The sequence below is a fragment of the Protobothrops mucrosquamatus genome, unplaced genomic scaffold, assembly GCF_001527695.2.
Source record: "Protobothrops mucrosquamatus isolate PMUCROS unplaced genomic scaffold, P.Mucros_1.0 scaffold481, whole genome shotgun sequence".
NCBI classification, from domain to species: domain Eukaryota; kingdom Metazoa; phylum Chordata; class Lepidosauria; order Squamata; family Viperidae; genus Protobothrops; species Protobothrops mucrosquamatus.
In genome coordinates, this window is record NW_015386801.1 from 195,762 (window position 1) to 215,345 (window position 19,584).

At 40.8% G+C, this 19,584-nt stretch overlaps 1 protein-coding gene across 1 annotated transcript; it reads left to right on the forward strand.

The window, feature by feature from the left end:
- Nucleotides 1-4,172: 4,172 nt before the first annotated feature.
- On the forward strand, nucleotides 4,173-18,462 carry LOC107288121 (dnaJ homolog subfamily B member 6-like). The gene is made up of 9 exons (XM_029284272.1): nucleotides 4,173-4,193; nucleotides 6,558-6,649; nucleotides 7,550-7,680; nucleotides 8,740-8,820; nucleotides 9,424-9,540; nucleotides 14,388-14,492; nucleotides 15,976-16,078; nucleotides 17,035-17,105; nucleotides 17,951-18,462. Exons 1-9 carry the CDS (start codon nucleotides 4,173-4,175, stop codon nucleotides 18,460-18,462), a joined length of 1,233 nt encoding a protein of 410 aa, XP_029140105.1.
- Nucleotides 18,463-19,584: the final 1,122 nt, after the last annotated feature.

The window sequence follows — 19,584 nt, forward strand, 5'->3', positions numbered from 1 at the left end:
TAATAATACATTCATTTTTGGTCTGAGAATAAGCCCTACATTGGCCAGAATGCTTATTTGCATTTTTAAATCTGTCTTCTGCTAGTCTCTTCTTGGTCATCCAAGATCAGCATATTGTGCATGAGAAGGGCTGAATGGTTAATTTAGTTCCATATGTGGAAATGATGTATGACAAATTAACAAATACTATACATGTAGGATACGGTTAGCGCAAGTTTGAATAGTGTGATATTCAATTTAGTACAAATTATAAATTGATAGGAGGTTGTGTTTAATGTCAGCCCAAATTCAGTTACATAAGGCTAACACGTGTGCAGCTGAGGCTCATGCATGTACAAGTGTTATTGGGGTTCTAATCATTGTGTTTGCAATATGGAGAAAAGGTTCTATTTGAGGAAAGCTCCAAAAAGAAGTTCATTTTGAAGAACTACAGCAGAATATAGGAGATGGTAGGTATTTATTTATTTTTATTTATTTATTAAATTTATGAGACACCTATCTCACTCTCCAAAGCAACTTTGGGCAGTTTACAAAAGGTATGCTTTGGATACGAGTTTATCGTCTTTTATTGTTGTAAAGGATATATTAATAAACATATTAAAATTATGTTTAAAAAGCGTAATTGCCTATTTCCATCAAGCTGGAACCAATTACCCAATTTTCCATAGAAATATCACTTTCAATCGCGCAAAATTGAACAATGCCGCCATTTTGTAGGATTCATTAACCACACTAATCGAGATGTACGTGTGCCTTGCACACTGAATCAAAGCAGGAGATGCTTTAAGTGTTGTATGTGATAGGGCACATGCAATTCAGCAACATGAAAATTTAAAAGAAACATCTACTAGTTTAATCCACAAGGAGGGTGCAGCCATATTTTTCATATGACAAACAATGTGGATTCAGATCCTTTAATTTTATAATTAATGCTTATAGAAGTACAATTTGTATTCAGCCTTATGTCTTAATTAGTATTAGACTAATTCCCAGCTTCAAAAAAAATATTGTCCACCTGGTCATAAAATCCTTTGAATCACTGAGCAACATTTTGAGCGAGTTGATTTTGCCACGTTGGTGAAATGACTGGCATATTTAGTGCATGATCAGAAGGGAAGTAGAAAAACCTGAGTAGAAAATAAAACAACTGTGCAAAAATGAGACATATGGACACTCTGCCTGACAATTCTGCCATAACCTAGTAGTCAAGTAATTACTGCCATACTCCCACCTTATAATCATGCACATGGAAAGAACATGCATACAGTCATAGCTGCATGCCTCCAGCATCGCTACATAGATCATATCTATGACTGTGCTCTAGCGTTGACCCAGACATCCTTCCAGGAAAGAGTTCTTTCATGACCAAAACCAAAATAATACAACATAACCAAAGTAACACATGCCAAGAAAAGAAAGCACTCAGTGCATTACCCATTTTACTTATCTAATGCTCTTGCCAAGTACTTGCAGAATACATACAGCTCTCTATTGATAGAAGTTCCAGACTTACTCAGGAAGGGGAAGATTCTTGACAAATAGCCAAAGAAAGGGAAGGCACTGAAACATGGGATATATGATCTCATTCTGGTGGAGATGGGATTGGGGAGCAGGAGTCTGGAGTTCTCCAGATCAGAAGAGAGGCAAAAATAAGCTCCCAACCCATTTAAAGCCTCTTTAAAAAAAAACACCAGCAGCAACAACAACAATAACAACAACACATGCTTGGCCAAAACAAAGCAATTTCCCAACACTACCACCCACCTGGTGCAAACTTCTTTCCCTAGCTATTAGCTATATAGGAAGAAGTAGCAGATGAGTAGATGCATCTTGTGGCATTTTCTCCTCTCATATAAAAGATTTCAAGATCCTAAAGGTTGCAAAAGGACCCGTGATCTATCCCTAGGTCAAGTCCAAGCTGTTTATTCTATTTTATTTATTTATTTATTTATTTATTAAATTTCTGTGCCACCCATCTCACTAATACAGTGACTCTAGGCAGCTTACAATATATTAAAAAGTTTAAAAGTGCTAAAAATCAATTAAGATTAGAATAAAAAATCAAAAATTGAATGCCAGGATGATGGGTAGCCTGGCAGTGAAATTCTTCTCTACCCTGTCAGCTACCCCTAGTGTAGCAGGTCCCTATCAGGGCCCTGAGCCAATAAGCGAGCCAGGTTTTTTGGCTCTTCTGGAAGGCCAGGAGTGTAGAGGTGGATCTCACCTCTTACAGGAGAATATTCCAGAGGATTAGGGCCACAGCAGAATAAGCTCTTCTCCTAGACTCTGTCGACGGGATCCACGGGATCCATAGTAGGCCTTTCCCACTGGAACAAGAGGGACAGGTTAATCCCATTAAGATAAGGTGGTTCCTCAGATACTCTGCACCCATGCCATAAAGGGCTTTAAAGGTAATGACCACCAACAACAAACTGTTACTCTATGCCATCACATCTGCCACACTTGAACCAACAAAGAGTAGTGATGCATCGATCAATAGACTGGCTCACTTTATCTCACTGGCAATCCCAGTGAACTGTCTGCTCCCCATGCTTTTACTTCCTTCTTCCTTCTGCTTTCTACACCTACATAAACATGCACGGGTGCTCCATTCCTGCTTTGATCAAACTGTATCTCACTTCAGCCATTTTGCTACAGTTCAGAGCCAGTGGATCTGGTCTGCCATGGAACTGCTTGAAGAATGCTGGTAACATTACTTGCCTTCTCCTACTGGAATGTGGGCTTCTACTAAATCCAAGACTTCTTTACTGCATGCAATATTCAGTGTAATTTTGTATTCCCTGTTTCTCATGTGAAATCTATTTTTGCTTAATGCTGTTTTTTTAAAAAAAATATTGATTTTAATGGCATTAGAGTCGTAATTTCAGGGACTGCAACTTAAGAGTGTCATTTATAATTTTTGCAATTACCTCTATTTTTAAAGGGAGGTTGAACATTATTCTTTTATCACAATATCAATGTTTTCTTATTCTATTGTTCCATTACTTTACTACCGTTATATTTATACTTCTTTTCATTTCTCCATTTTTGTTGTAAGTTGCCTAGAGTAGCCGCACGGTATGATAAACTGAGTGAATAAATAGTGTGTCCATGTGTTATTTTGCATGCAGAAACCTAAGATGTCTTTGTTAATTATAATTCTTATACCTTCAAATACAGAAATTAATAGACTAGGCCCACACTACCTATTCATTATATCCTTCTATTCATTACATGATAATCATCACTTATGAACATCTAAATCTACAGTTTGGCTTGTGAATATTTATATATTTTCAACCAAGACACAAACAAGAATTGAAAAGGACTGTGTTTTGTTCTTGTTTAATTTGTTGTGACATCAGCTGTTATCCCTACAAACAGGAAAGACTTGTCTGTTTCCTATCCAAACTGCAGCTCACATTGATTCTATGTCTATACTCATTTTGGAAGACAGACATCTCTAAAGAAAGGACTATTACTGGTGCTTCTGTTTCTGTTTCTACTATTTTCCCAAGCATCACCTTTTGGCAAATTTATTAATTTATGAATGAAACTCTCCAGCTATTGTGTTCTATCAGAACACACATAAAATATTCATTTAAAAATCCAGAGAGCAGGGATCAGAGCTGGCCTTGAAGCTGCTTACTGGAGAGACTTGCCCCACAATTCCAAGAGGTAACACCTCAATTTAAAGAAAAATAATACACTGCACAAGCTGCGAGACAGCTTAAGTACAAGTCAGGTCTAAGCCCCCTGAATCCTGCAACCTCAGCAAACGAACACACAAAACCGCATTACTCTTTGCCACGATTTTGACTGTTTTACAGTTTCACTCATTCTTTTTTGTTAGACAGCATTATCTATTTCTAGTTACACTTCTAGCTCAGTTATTAAACCCTGAATGTAAACTTCGATTAATGCAAGTTCAAGTAATGCAATAATAAGTTTAGACTGAACTGTAAATTGATACCAGGTCATGTTTAGTGCAATTCAAAGTTCAGTTAATGAAAGGCTAGTTTGTACACTGATGTGGTTGGGGTTTTAGATGCTGCTACTCTTCTTGTGTGCACAATGGAGGAGGAAGATTCTGTCAGAGGAAAACAGTACAATCTCAAAAAAACAAGAGACTCATTATTAATTAGAGCAAAAATTTGATGTAAATAAATGACATGAAGGTGGTCACAGCAAAGGTAAACAAGGACAAGATCTTGGAATGCCTGAATTTATGATGTGCAATGCTATAAAACTCAGAGAAGAAAAGGTAAAGTTGCACAACCTTTTTTGGAATTTGCAAACATCTTCAAGGAGTTTGAGAGCACTAAAGATGTTTTTGGTTGTGTGAAGGAATGATCTTTAGAAGTTTTTTTGTTTTTATGTTGATTTCAATAACTACTCTGTCCTTAGTTAACAATAAATGTAAATTATAAGTATTTTCTTTTTGTCCTTTACTGTATGTGTATATGTGTGTGTGTGTGTATGTATACACACACACACACACACACACATTTATGTTTAAACATTTTCATAGCCTATTAGGGTCCCTCAAGTTGGGACCAATTACCCTATTTTCCATAGATACATTATGGTGAATTTAAATAATGTGACCATTTTGTGGGATTTATTAACTGCATTAATTGAGACCTAGCTGTACAACATTGTGAGAGCCTCTTGCTGACCTGGTGTTCCCCCCTCTACTCCCATCTCCCTTGACCAAGACCTGAAGCCCTGGCTCACACCCTTGACATCATAATCTGCACAAGCTTGCCATTGGCTGCAGCACCTGCTGATCAAAAGAGGATAAAGGTAAAAGGGTGATGGAGGCCTCCCACTGTCCTTTCCTATATTGAAGGCAGTCAAGAGGCAGAAACAGAGGCCTTTACAGGTATGAAGAGCCCAATACATATGACATGGTTTCATTTGTTACCGTTCTCCTAAAGCAATAAATAAGTTGAATGAGGGTGTCCTTGGAAACAGGTTCAACAATTTTTATGCCATGGCTTAAATATCCAAGGCAATAAATGGAAAAAAGTAAGAGTTAGAGACATTAGAGTATAAAGTGGAGAAGGAAGTTTTGGTTTAGTTTGATTCTTGACAACTGCATTATTTCACCTTATATTAGCAGTTTCGTAATGGATGGCTGTGGCTAACAAATTCAGATATTTGTGAATTGTACAGATCTACAAAGCATGTCTTTGATATTCTACAACTCAACTTGCATGCATTTATGTAAAAGAAAACCTCACTCATTTCAATGAAATTTACTTTACAGAAAAAATATGTATCATTAGTGCATTAATTTCTAAGAACTTCTAGCTGACTTTGCAGAGATTCTAAGCGTACTATAATACCGTATCCTACTGTTTCTCTAATAGCCTCCCTCTTTGACTCAGTTCTTTTAACACAAAGTAATAGGGCAACTGATCTAGCTCAGTGATTGAGCTCATATTTTATCAGAAGATCCCAGAGTCAGTCCTCAGTATTTCCAGGTAGGACTGGAAAATTTCCTGCCCCTGCAGCCAGTCAGCGTTCATAATACAGCATTAGATGAATCAATCTGATTCAGTGTGAGACAGCTTCCTATGGTACGTGAATTATTATTGGCAATTATGGACAATGTGTGGCAGAGATAGGATAGACATGTGCTGCATAACTACTGCCAGCAAAATAGAATATGGAGATCAGCAATGATATTTCCCCTACTTTGCAAAAGGTGGCAGCTTTCTTCCAGGTCTTGTGAGTTTGCAGTGTTTTGACTATTGTTTTGAATTCAAAACAGGGGTTCCTACAAGCTAAGAACCCTTGTAGAATGGTGAGAGCAACTCGTTTTGAACTCAAAATAACCATTTCAAACTCAAAGCTGAGCATTTTGAAATGTTTCAAATTCAAAATGTTTTCTCCACCCCACTATTTCAAGATAGTGGTGTGGTGCTTCAGGAAGGAAGGCTCAAAAGTTGTGGCACCTGTCCTAATGTTTAAGCTAAAAGGAGCACGGTGGCTCACGTGGTTAAGACCCTGGGCTGACAAAACAGCAGGCTCGGGTTTGAGATGTGGTTGCTGCCTCGTGGCAGGGTGAGCTCCCATCACTTGCTCTAACTCCGGCTGAACCAGTTAGAAAGTGGGCAACCACAAGTAGATAGATGGATACCACTTCAGTGTGCAATTTAACAGGGACATGAAAGGAGCTCCCAACTGGGTGCCCCCCAGGCAACTTTGATATCACTGTTCAATTCTTTCAACTTGGAAGCCCTTCAGTGCTCCTGACACAACTGTAGTAGTAGTAGTAGTAGTAGTAGTAGTAGTAGTAGTAGTAGTAGTAGTAGTAGCTGAAAGTAGTGTTGTATCTTGAGTGTCTTTGCTGCAGAATTCTTTTACATCTGATGACTGCAATCTGTTCTTCTGCGAGACCAATTCCCCTTTCATCTTCTTCAGGAAAGGGAGTGATGTTTTTGGTACAGTCTCCCAGTATGAGCATGAGTGTGTACTTGTATACCTGAACTGCAGTGTAAATCTATAACACATATCACAGTCAACTCATTTTCTTTCTTGATTTCCAGCCGGCCTCACCAAAAAGAAATAACACCATGGTTGATTACTACCAAGCACTCAATGTCCCACAAACTGCCTCCTCAAATGATATTAAAAAAGCGTAAGTAGTCCTTGCTCAGAGCTCACTTTGTCTATCTGTAAAGCTAAAACTACTTTTCATTTGTGTTGGCCTACACAATTACAGCTTTCATGACCTAAAGCCAATACATATCACTGTTTGTATTGTGTTTGTTGATGGTGGTTGGAATCCAACATCTCTGGGAGAGTTCCAGTTTGGAGAAGACTCTACAGAAACCTGTCATTTCTAAGCATTCTGAATTGAAAGCTTGAATATACACCTATTTTGAATGTTTGAATGTGCACTCATTTCAACTGTGTAATGGGTATCTTTGAATTTTGGGGAAGTGTTTTGAGGTTAAAATAGACGTTTCAAGCTCAAACACTTTCAAAATGCTATAAATGGCCTGTCAGACACATGAACTAGCACTCAGAGTAAGGTGTAGTGTTTCAAACCCAAACAGTTCATATTCAAATAGTTTGCACAATCCTACTACACATATTGTATGAGACAGGAACAACAACATATAGTTAAACATTCTTTAGTGTTCTTCCTGACTTTTGGAGTGAGATGCAAGGGAGGTTGATAATTGACTTTTTGTGAGAATGCAGAGAACTTAGCTTTTAAACTCCAAGAAACTTTGTTTAGCCATACATATGAAATAATAGGTACAATGTGATTATTTTTTTGTGGGGATTCTGCTTGCTATACTGTCACTGTAAGCACCCTTTAACAAATATATAAATTCAGATAAAGTCTGACAATTGAAATTGGTGTAGTTATGAACCATTAGTACCTTCTGGGGAATACATAAATTTTCATTTATTTGGCTGTCAATTGATGGCTGTCACTCTGTGATCAGATATCTCACTGTTGGCTTAGCATGAAATGATTTATCATAATCAGCTCTCTCTCTCTCTCTCTCTCCCTGGAACGTTCTAGGTACAGGAAGAATGCACTGAAATGGCACCCGGATAAGAACCCAGGGAACAAGGAATATGCTGAAAGAAAATTCAAGGAGATAGCGGAAGCATACGAAGTGCTGTCAGATGGTATGTGCTCCATCTTGCTTTCAAGATTGCTCTTCTCTGAACTACTTCCTGTATATTTAAGGATGGCTTCTAGCTTTTCTTCCTTGTGTGACACAATAGTCCTCACCTATAGAATAATTTATTACATGCCATTTTGCTGTGCAACCCCCATTCCTTGATTTTTCTTCTTCTCCCAAGTTACCCACAGTGCTTTCCTTAGATTTCCTGGCTACCCTTTGCCTCTTGCTAAGAACCAGAAGGCTCTGCCAAGGATCCAAGAGTAGTTCCATGTTTTCTGATGTTGAATTATAGCTATAGCTATTGGGCTTCAGTGTTACAGTGGAAAGGTTAGATCAGGGGTCTTCAAACCTGGCCCTTTTATGACTTGTGGACTTCAACTCCCAGAATTCCTCAGCCAGCGTGCCAGTGTGCCTCATGCTGGCTGAGGAATTCTGGGAGTTGAAGTCCACAAGTCATAAAAGGGCCAAGTTTGAAGATCCCTGGGTTAGATACTCAGGTGGGACTCTGCAACTAGTATAGTGAAAGATGAATATGCTTAAAATAGGAATTTTGACCCTTTACATCAGACATGTCAAACACAAGGCCCGGGGGCCGGATGCGGCCCGCAAAGTGGTTTCAGGTGGCCCATGAAGCCATCCTGGAAACAGTGAGGGAACGGTCCCCGCTGCCTTGGCCCTGGCCCAGGCCGGCCGGGAGCCAATGTACAATTTTGTGGTGGCCATTTATGCTGAAACGCATTCAGTCTTAGCTCCACAAGGCCGTCTAGAAACAGCAAGGAACCAGCCCCTGCTCTGTCGGCCCCACCCCCTGGGTGCATGCTGGGAAGGTGTCACCCTTTGTGAGGAATGAAGAAATGGACAATGCCTTGGTGCTTGCCCTGGTCCCACCCCTTTCTGCCAGAGACCCTCATATCTGTCCCACTCCTGCCCAGGCCCCTACAGGCACCCTTGACGCGAACGATGTAGAGCTGGCCATGCCCACCCAGTAGACCACACGCACTCCATCCACACCCACCCAGTAGGCTGCCCCCCGCCCCCCCGCTGATGCGGTCCTCAATGAAATTGAGTTTGATGCCCCTGCTTTACATTGTCTTTCTTCCAGATTATAAACGTGACCTTTATGATCTCTATGGAGTGGAGGGTCTTCTCAATCTAAGTACAGGTAAGCATCCTATTCTGAATGATTCAGAGAAATAGTTGAAAAATTGAAAAGAGGCCATATTTTCTGTGCATGTATTGGTTGTGTTTCATGCATTAGTGCTGGTGCTTGTCACAATTAGCCTCCTATAGAGCTTAGTTTTTCCCCTGCTACCCTGTAAGGATGTGAATTCATTTAGCACCCCAGGGCAGTATCCGTCCTGTACACGGCACCCCATGTTTGCATCCAGGCAGTTTCTATTCTATCGGAGATAGAATTTGAACAATTTCATGAACATTCCCGTCAAAAAGGCCAAACTGTTCAAAATGAAGAGGGATTTAATATTTGATCAATGCTTCTACAACTATCCACGTGTGTATACGTGTGTATGTGCACGCGCCCATGTATGATGCCCTCACTTTACAGCATTCTAAATATGCATTTTTCGTAGTTAGGGGGTCTTCTTCCCATCCTCCAATTCAGCAGAGGATTCCCTCCCTGCTTATGGCTCTGCTTCCAACCTGCTGTGGGCAACGCGATCGTTCCCAGCAAATCATCTCCTTCCTTTCTTTACTTTGGGAAAGTTGGAATTTATAATGGGCAGGTGTCTGGTTTGTTTTCTGCAAGGAACGGGAGCATGCCCGAGCTCAACAGGGACCTCCGATCTCCTGTTCACGTTTCGAGATGCTGATGAGGTCTTCAGAGAATTTTTTGAAGGACAAGACCCCTTCACTGAGATCCTTGGTAGGTACAGCAAGTACATAGGACAGTGATGGTGACCCTTTTAGAGACCAAGTGCCCAAACTACAACCCAAAACCCACTTATTTATCACAAAGTGCCAGGACTGCATCAGCATTGTGGTGCCCTCGGGGGGGGCAGGGGGAGTGGCCCATTGGATGGGCGTGGCTGCAGTGGTCACGGCAGACTGGGTGAGCGTGGCCAGGGGCAGGGCAGCGGGAGCCAGCCCCTTGCCATCTCTGGGGCATCCTTGGGGGGCCAACACTGCTTGCTCACTCACTTCCTGCCGTCGCTTCCAAACGCCATGTGCTTGCTACTCTGGCGAACTCTGGTGGGGCAATGGCGTGCATGCCCACAGAGAGGGCTCTGAGTGCCGCCTCTGGCACGCATGCCATAGGTTCACCACCACTGACATAGGGGATGTGACATAGAAACCAGCTGTCTTGGAAATTGCACTTCTAGCTCAGTACTGCCGTTGTTGATGGGCACCATATCTTCAAAATTTCACTGAGGTGGTCTTGGCCAGACCAACCAGCCCAGAGGCAAGGTGTGTACAGGTAATAGATAGCTTGTGCATAAAGATGTTATCATGCAAATGCCACTACTTAGATAATTGTATGCGGTGTCATGATATAAATAAATAAATATAGCATTTGTGTGACGTCATCATTATATATTTGCCACTTTGATGCCACTGGTTTGTTATGGATGTCCTTGGTTTTCTTAAAGAGGAATTATCCTAAATTTTAAATATTCTCCAGCCAATGTCCACTATTTCCCAAAGGAAGAGACCTGCAAAGTGAAATTAATTAGGCAAACATCTTGCTCATTAAGAAGTTGTTACCAAATGGTCACATACTAAGTAGAAACAGTCGTCTCATTTGTTAGGCAATAACTTCAAATAAGCAGTTGGCAGCGCAGGGGGGAAATTTGTGGTATGTGTACCCCACAGCCTGCTCTCTATTCAAGGCCAAGCTTGGTTCTTGGATGCAGTGGGCTGCAGAGCGAATGCTACCTTGCCATCATTTTTTAAGCAGGAACCAATATGGTATGGTGGTGACACGTCCTTCAACTTAGGTGCCACCCAAATATGTGAATTTTGATTTCCAAGATTCTTAGTAATGGTCATGCTGACTAGGAAGCCTGGAAGTGAAAAGCCACACCAAAGAAGTATTGGACTAACCCTGGAGAAATCTAGCTTAAAGGTTTAGCCAAAGAAGCTCATGATCATGAAGCACAATTCTTTTTCCAAGGCTACCATTGGGATAAAAATGAATGGAGAGAGTGTTTTGTGGGCTTTCAGCTCTGAAAGAAAGATGGAATATAAATATAACCATTGAATAATAAATATATCAACAACCAGTCTAGTCTACCTATGCATACGGGGAAAAAAATGAGAAGCTCCAGTTTGCCATTTGCCTCTGGCAGCAAAACGTTTAGGGCTGGCCTTGGAATTCAAGCATATAGCAATCAACAGACAAGTTGGGAGTTTTTGTGAAAATTAATCACACAGCAGGAAATCTCCCTGCTGAATAGAACTGGAGGATAGTATTCCTTTGCTTCACAAATATTTTTGAACAATGACCAGCTACTGCATGTGATTAATAATAATAATAATAATAATAATAATAATAATAATAATAATAATAATAATAATAATAATAATAAAGTTGGAAGGGACCTTGGAGGTCATCTTGTCCAACCCCCTGCTCAGGCAGGAAACCATATACCATTTCAGACAAATGGCTGTCCAGTCTCTTCTTTTTTTTTTTTTTTTAATTGAAAATTTTTAAAATTTTTACAATATAACTCCCCACCTCCCTCATACCCCACCCTTCCCCACCCCCTCCCTTCCCCTTCCAGTCTCTTCTTAAAAACTTCCAGTGTTGGAGCATTCACCGCTTCTGGAGGCAGATTGTTCCACTGGTTAATTGTTCTAACTGTCAGGAAGTTTCTCCTTAGTTCTGCAGCCTGGGACTCAAGAAAGTTATTTAAAACATTAAAAGATGAAGAAAAATCAAACGGGAGAGAATACAGTGGCGTTACTCCTTCACTTAAGTTCTTTTCCTAAAGAAAAGAAAAGGAGCACAAATCACAAATCTACTGCAGGAAAAGGGGAAAAAGGGCCAGAATGGCAGGAGAAGAGTTGCAGCCCTTCCCTGGTTGTATAAAGAAAGGGGGGGTTGTCTGCTGTTTCCCATGTACAGAGTCATAAACAAGAAGAGCAACACAATATCTGGGATTCATATCGGTGCAACGCATGTCTTAGTGCCAATTCCAAAAACACGTAGCCGTCGAACCAACAAACGTTTCTCATTATAGCAGGGTTGCCCAAAGCTGTCAATATCCATTGTTGTTGTTGTTGTTGACGACCCTGTTGTTGTTATTCGTAGTTCTATTAGTTAAAGTAGTATTTATTAAATTATTTTCATATATTAAATATTTGAGCATCAATGAACATTCTGAAACTTAACGAAGAGATCAATAAGCTGAAGAGTCCAGGTGGCCCTGAATACAACCTATTATTTTGTAGAGGTTTATCATGAAAATGACACAATAATTAAAATACAATACCAATTGTTCTTTACACATTAATGAAAGATACAAGACAAGGTTGAAGATAAGCTACTTTCTACTGCAGTCAGCTATTAATAAAAAATGCAAAAGGTGCCAAGCACAGGAAATTGCAGCCAGATTATTTACAGCTGCTCGTACATCACGTCCTAGACACAGAATCAAATCAGTCATACGGAACAGCGAAAACGTCATCTATATACCGTATATATAGAGATGTGTGTAACACACGAAACCACTGTAGCTTATAAATAATATATTTGTGAATCCAAGGGATTGTTTTGTAAATCATGTTGTGTGAATTCACCCAAATTCTAGTTTATTCGATTGACTATGTGTGAACATAGTCGTGGTTTGGGCCATTCCCAAAAGAAAGCTCACCTGAGTGGGTTTTTACAACCAAGCTCCACCTTATCTGAGGTTCTATCGGGCCTCCATTTAATTAACAGACATTCCAATGTTACAAAGAAAGGCTTATTGTATTGCAACATACGTTGCAACTATTGTTATAGCACCTGCAGACAAGATCTTTGAAGTTATGTGATCTCATGCATTCTTGCAACAATCAGCCTTGCCCTGTGATGGCTGAGCACCAAAAGCTTACCAAAGGTGCCTTGCCTAGGAACTGTACTCACTTTTAGTATATAAGCTTAAAACCAGGTCTTTCATTTACTAGGCCACTAAAGGTCAACTTTCTATGACCAGAAATCTCTTTCTATGCATTGTATCTATCTATTAAAGCAGTGATGGCGAACCTTTTAGAGACCGAGTGCCCAAACTGCAACCCAAAACCCACTTATTTATCGCCGGGTGCCAGGTGGGCGTGGCCCACTGGGTGGACATGGCTGTGGTGGTCATGGCAGACTGGGTGGGTGTGGCCAAGGTGGGCGTGGTCACCTCGATGTTGCTCATGGGGAAGGACGCCTGTGGGGGCCGGGCAGGGTTGGGGGAGATCCAGGGGGTCTCTGGCAGGTGGGGCAGTGGGCAGGAGGCTCGTCCTGCGAGGCAAAGCATGGCAGGGAGGGGGTGCCATTGTTGCAGGGCAAAGCAAGTCAGGGGCCGGGGAGGCTGCTGCCTGACACCATCAACCCCCGCACACAGAGGCCAGCGAGTGCATGGGGGCCAACAGTGTCCATCAGCAGCCACAGCCTGCTGGCCCCTCGACCGGTGCACTCTGGGCTCCGCAGCCCACCGCCAGCAGTTCAGAGAAGCCGCCTCTGAGCTGGACGGCCGGCCAACAGCTGAGGAGGCGATGCAGTGGGTCGTGCCCAGGAAAAGGAGAGCATGCGAGGCCAGGAGGGATGAGACAGGGGGAAGGAAACCAGCCGTGCTGGGATGCATCCGGCCACGTGGGACCTCGGCGAATTAGCGGGCGGCTGGTTGAAGAGGGATGGTTGCCATCTCAGGGGCATGGCGTGCATGCCCACAGAGAGGGCTCTGAGTGCCACCTCTGGCACATGTGCCATAGGTTCGCCACCACTGTATTAAAGAAACTGTTAAAGAACTAGGACCGCAAGCCTTGAGGGTTTTTTTTTTTTTACATGAGTTCACAATGTGTGCCAATTTGTATATGGGTTACTTTGCATAAACATTGCGTTTCAGAACATGCCCAACATTCTTTAGAAGTTGTATGCTGCAGTTCAATAAAAACAGACAAACTGCTGGGTCATTTGATTAACTTTTTGGGTCTACTACTTATGTGAATCTAGATAGTGGCATGTCACCCAAACATTCCAGATAGTCAAAAGCTGGAAAAAAGTGAAACTCTCTGAAAATATCCTTAATCAGTTCTTGCAAATATGGGAGTACCCGTCTTACAAAAGTACTTCTGTATTCAAGGTTGTTAAATTTTGACATCGTTGATAACGAGTATTGTCCCTCTAAATAAAAGTCCTTAAGAGTATGTGGGAACCAGTAAGGTAGCATACAAAAAAAAACCCTGATACCTAACAGCTGAACCCTATTTTCCCCCCTTTTAGCTTTGTTAATCACAACTTAATTTTCTTTGAGTCCAGTATTTGATCTCCTTAGCTATAGGCTTTTTTCATGTCTATATCTGAACCCCAAACCTCCATTGAAGGATGCATTTTATGAAAAACAAATTTCATTCTCGGTTCAAGCTTATTTAATGTAATTGCAGATTTTTATTATTTATATATAAATAATCTTCAAACGTTGGAAGGCATACAACAGCCACAGTAATAAATCTACTGTTTGAAACAACCAAACCTAGTACAGTATGTCCTAATGATATTTATTAATCTTTTTTTCTTTCTAGAAGACTTTTCATCCTATACTGATGCACCTGGAGGAATATCTACCTGGACCATGCCAGGAAGTGCTACTTTCTCCTATTGCTCCTATAATGCTCCAGGCCAGACAGGTAAGGCTCTGCATAGCCCTTTCCCTTGCTTTCTCAACCAGCAGAATAGTCTTTGTGCCCCGATTGTTGTGTATGGTAATTGCATGATTTTCAGAATCCATCATTGGAGGATGGGCTCATATAGTGCACCAGACTAGAGTTTGCTCACTATGGTTTGTTGAATAATTTATAGTTGATTGAGTTTATATATTATTCTAATCCATGAACCATGATTTCAAAACTATAGTGGCTGGGTTCATATAATATGCTGAGCCAAGGCACATTATGGCAAAGAAACCAGTTTTTGCTTGTTCCTTGTTTAGCGAAATATATTTCCCATTGACTTGGGAAAACTTCTATCATCTCTTAGGGGATTATTCAACATTTTTATTAATGATTTAGATCAGGGGTGTCAAACTGCTGGCCTGCGGGTTGGACGCGTCACAAGGAAACCGCGCCCACCCCATTGCTGGCAATGGGGGAAAAGCTCCGATATGTCGCATGACGTCACGTGATGTCGCGAGTTTGACATGTCTGATCTAGATGAAAGGACTGATGAACTAATCAGGTTATGCAGGGTAAAAAAAAGTAAGAGGTCTGGGCAACACCTCAGATGACAAAACAAGATTGCAATCCAATCTGGACAGGTTGGAAGATTGAGCTGAGAGGAGTAAGATGTCGTTTAATAGGAAGAACTGTAAAGTGTTACATTTAGGAGGCAAAACGTAGGGTCTATCTACAAGATGGGGAATATATACTGTATACGGCTATGAAACACTGTATCTAACGACTTGGGTATGATTACTGACAATAAGCTGAACATGAATCAAAAATGTGAAGCATCTGCTAGGTGGGCTAACATAGTTCTGGAGTACATCAGAAGATGCATCATATCAAAGACAGGTGAAGTCATTACCCCTCGTTACTCCATTGAGACACACATGGAGAACTGTGTGAAATTCTAAGCACCACATTTCCAGAAGGACTTAGGCAGACAAGAGAAAGTTCAGAGGAGGGTAGCAAGAAAGATCCAGGAAACTGAAGACTTATCTAATAAGGATAAGTTGAAGAAACATAGGATGTTCAACCTGCAGAAAAGACCAAACGGAGTCATTATGATCATGTTCAGGTACATCAAGAAAAGATGAACAAGAATATTTTCCAGGGCCCAAAAAACTAGGACCAGAAATAACAAATAAAAAATTCAGCTATCTACATTTTGTTTAGGTTTATTTCATTTAAAAATATTTTTGATAGTAAGAGTGGAACAGTTAGGTTCTCCAGCTCTGGAGAATATTTAAGAGGCTGGACAGGATGGTTTGATTGGTTTTCCTGCATCTTGCAGAGGGTTGGACTAGATGATCTTTGTGGTGCCACTGCGACAAGTCTGTGATTCTATATCCTTTATCTCGCTGTCTGTTTCTGTCTCTCTCCTCAGCAATAAATGTTGACTCTCCTCCACCACCTCCTCCTCCTCCTCCTTCTCCTCTTCCTCCCTTTTCAGATTTCTACACAACTTTTGGGCCTGGTGCCGAATTGGGAATAGGATTTCGCTCCATTTCCACTTCTACAAAATATGTCAATGGCAAACGGATAACCACCAGGAGGTGAGGTGATGAGGATAACCCCACAATTCTTAGGATAGCTTGTCCCCTCAATCATTTCCACTAAAGCTAAGGAACTTTTATGGAAAGATAGTAGTAGAAATAATGCTAGAGATTAGAAGCACAAACATACTTCCTACTCACAGGTAAGACATCAATACCCCTGTTTAACTTAAACCTGCTTTCTTCCAAAAGATGGCTATTTATGCCTTGCTTATTCCCATACCTTTTTTAAAACGTTGTTGTTGTTGTTTTTTAAAAAAAACATTGAAAAGTTATCCAGGAAGCTTTTGTAAATGAATATTCTCCTACTGCAACTTCTCTTTAGTTGGTTTGAAGATTTCTGGATGTGGACTGTTTATCTGTTAATGGCCAAAAGGAGGTCTTCGGATGTTTAGATTTATCCTTGTTCATTTTTCACGTTCTGCAGGAACAGATGAATAGAACTTTACTGTTTATTATATTCTTTTCCCATGGTCATATTATTAGTTGAAAGTTCATCCATCAATTCTTGGAAATTTTATATCAGTGTAAGCTATAGACATGAATTAAAACCTATTTATATGGGATTATAAATACCTTGAAACCATATACCCTGGGCCACATTATTATAACCAAGTCAAACTAATAAGTTTGTAGGACCCTTTTGAAGAATGTGGTGTATTGGCTGATAGTTCCTAGATCAGGGGTAGGCAATCTTGGCTCTTTTATGACTCGTGGACTTCAACTCCCAGAATTCCTGAGCCAGCATGGCTGGCTCAGGAATTCTGGGAGTTGAAGTCCACGAGTCATAAAAGAGCCAAGGTTGCATACCCCTGTCCTAGATGGAGAAAGCTACACATGAAATAATGTTGCCCCTCTGCAGGGACAGGCCAGGGGACTCGTGGTTAATTGGCCCAAATATTCTGGGGTTGACGTTTCAGTTTCTATAAAAGAGGAAACTGGGCTCTTTTTTGCAGGATTCTTGAGCATGGGCAGGAGAAAGTAGAAATTGATGAGGATGGTTTGCTCAAAGTGGAAGAAGTACAAGGTAAGACACCTGATTTGGAGAAAACCACTGAACATAAATGTACTAGGAGGGGAGATGAAAGGGCTTTGGCACAGATACCTGCAACGGAGGAAAAGAAGTTTACATAACTCATTCTAGTCAATGAAATTTATAGAGACAAGAGGATACGTCATCTCGTTATCCAGTGGCCCCTATGCAAGGACTAGACTAGAAGTGGGCCAAATTCTAATCTCCTGGGACTACACGCTGTTCCATGTTCTCCTGCCTTTCTCCCTCTGCATAATCATATTTGTCACACTTTCATATCCCTGCCTGCATCTGAATATACAAACATATGTGGCTGATTCCTCATATTTTCCCCACAGCAGTTGATACTGGGAGAGTAGGAAATGCTGAAGTCCAACAAATAGACTTTACAGCCATAGGTTACACATTCTGCCACGAGCCAGCTTTCCTTTATCTGTTTCTTGCACCAGAATCAGGACATCCTGTAATGGTAGGTGTATTCTTGTTCTAAAGAGAGAGTTTAGGATTTTTGACACCTGGCTTCTTGTGGGAAGAGGTAGCCCTTTCCCTAGTTCTGTTCCTACCCAGCTCGGAATAGTGTATTTATTTGCAAGGTAGGCCAGCCTTCAGTGTTGTTCAGCCAAACTAGAGTAGATGGACAGGCTAGGAAAAGGAATCTCAATATCTGACATTTTTATACAAATGCTACTTCAGTCATCTTTTTTTTTTCATTTAATACTGTAATGTGGAATCAGCATTGGGGTGTGTGTGTGTTAATGGCTTCCTGGACCACATAGGGTAAAATTGAAGGGAATATAAAGGAATATTGTTCTTTTCACCCCTTTGCTTTTCTCTTTCAGATCCCAGCAGCAACTTGAGAACCCCGATAGAGCCTATCCAGCAGGAGCAACCTGAGATCTTGAGCTCTGCAGCCGACATCTGGGCTCTACCACGATCGCAGAGTGCTGACTTCTCTCATGCCTACCCTACCAATGAAGACAAACAATTGCATCGGGCAATGGCCTATAGTCTATCTGAAATGGAGAATGTGGGGCAGTACTTAGCACTTGCCCAGGGCTCCAAGAAGAGACGGGGCACCACTCGACGAACACACACAAGAACTTTGGGACCTAATGAGGAAGTGGCTTCTGCTCCATTGGCCATCAGAGCCAAGAGTCCAGGTGCAGGAGACAACATTGGGAAAGAGAGGAAACACAAGCCACCTGAACTGCCCAAAGTAGAAATCATTGTTGAGGTACCAAAGAGCCCAACAGTGAAAGACCACACTGCCCTTAATGATGTGCAGTATGTCTTTCCTGAAATTGTTCCTTCCCGCAGAGAGAGAGAATCTATCATGTGCATCATTCTCTGAATTCAAGAATGCAGGAAGGGAACAACCTGTGTCCATTAAAGGTAACAATCTGGCTATCGGTCTCCATAATTGCATTATTCCCTGGCGTTGTTCTCTAGATGTTCCCCTGCTAAGGTCCTTCTAACTGGGAGTTACAAGAAATATCTAAACTCAATGGAATGTATAAATTTAATCTGCATAATTTGTCCAGAACATAGAAGTTAGCATTTCATAGGGTACACATCTAAAGAATTCTCAAAGAAAATGCTTTAATTAAATCATGGAAGAGTCTGGATTCCTGAAAATTTCTTTCTAACAAAAAAAGAAGAAGAAAAGAAACAATACCCTTCTGCTGAATGAAACCAAAAGCCTGCCATCTCCAGCATTTTAATCTGGCCCCCAATTTATAAAAGGAGAGACATCATTCCCAGGTTGAAGTGTTAGCATTTACCCCAAAATACAGTTTCCACCAATATTTTAAATAAACAGGTTGTTTTAGATCCACAGAGAATATGATAGTGAAAGCGGGCAACTGGTTTCCTCTTTGATGTTCCTTTTCCAGGGCTCTTAAATTCAGGGTTATCATCTTTTTTTCATGTAAGTTCTGTAATTAAATGATGGTGCAGAAAGCGTGCCTGTGACTGGAAACAGGCTGAATAAAATCTAGCTGAACTTCTAAGGTAGTCTGGCTTTCCACCATCAAATTCTTTCACAAATAAATATTGTACAGAGTTTATGGACCACCACAGACAACACGTACAATTGGTCAGGGTTCTGCTTTTTTTAAAATAATTGGTTAGAAAATGAATTAAGGTGTGATCCTGTAACCAGGCCTGTTAAACCTCTTCTATACAATCATTGCAAATGCTGATTCTTTTTAATTATAGTCATCCTAGAACCATACAGGATGAGTAATTTCAAATTCTTGTATATAAGAAATTCCATTGTAGAACATAAGGTAAAACTGTAGATGCAGACTAAAAACAAAAAATAAAAATCTGTATAAAGATTGTATAAACTACCAAGTATGGTTTCTATTGTGCTACGCGCTATAAAAGGGGAAATCTGATATTTTATCCATCTGTTTGAAAGAAGGCAAACTATTTCATATTATCAAAATTCCAGTTCAATTCACCTTCAGGA

Bases quoted from the DNA above. Each gene is read 5' to 3' on its own strand.
- LOC107288121 (XM_029284272.1), top strand. From the start codon at position 4,173: ATGAAGGTGGTCACAGCAAAG. The intron at 8,821-9,423 runs GTAAGCATCCTA...GTTTTCTGCAAG, and splicing joins TCTTCTCAATCTAAGTACAG to GAACGGGAGCATGCCCGAGC. The intron at 9,541-14,387 runs GTAGGTACAGCA...TTTTCTTTCTAG, and splicing joins CCCCTTCACTGAGATCCTTG to AAGACTTTTCATCCTATACT.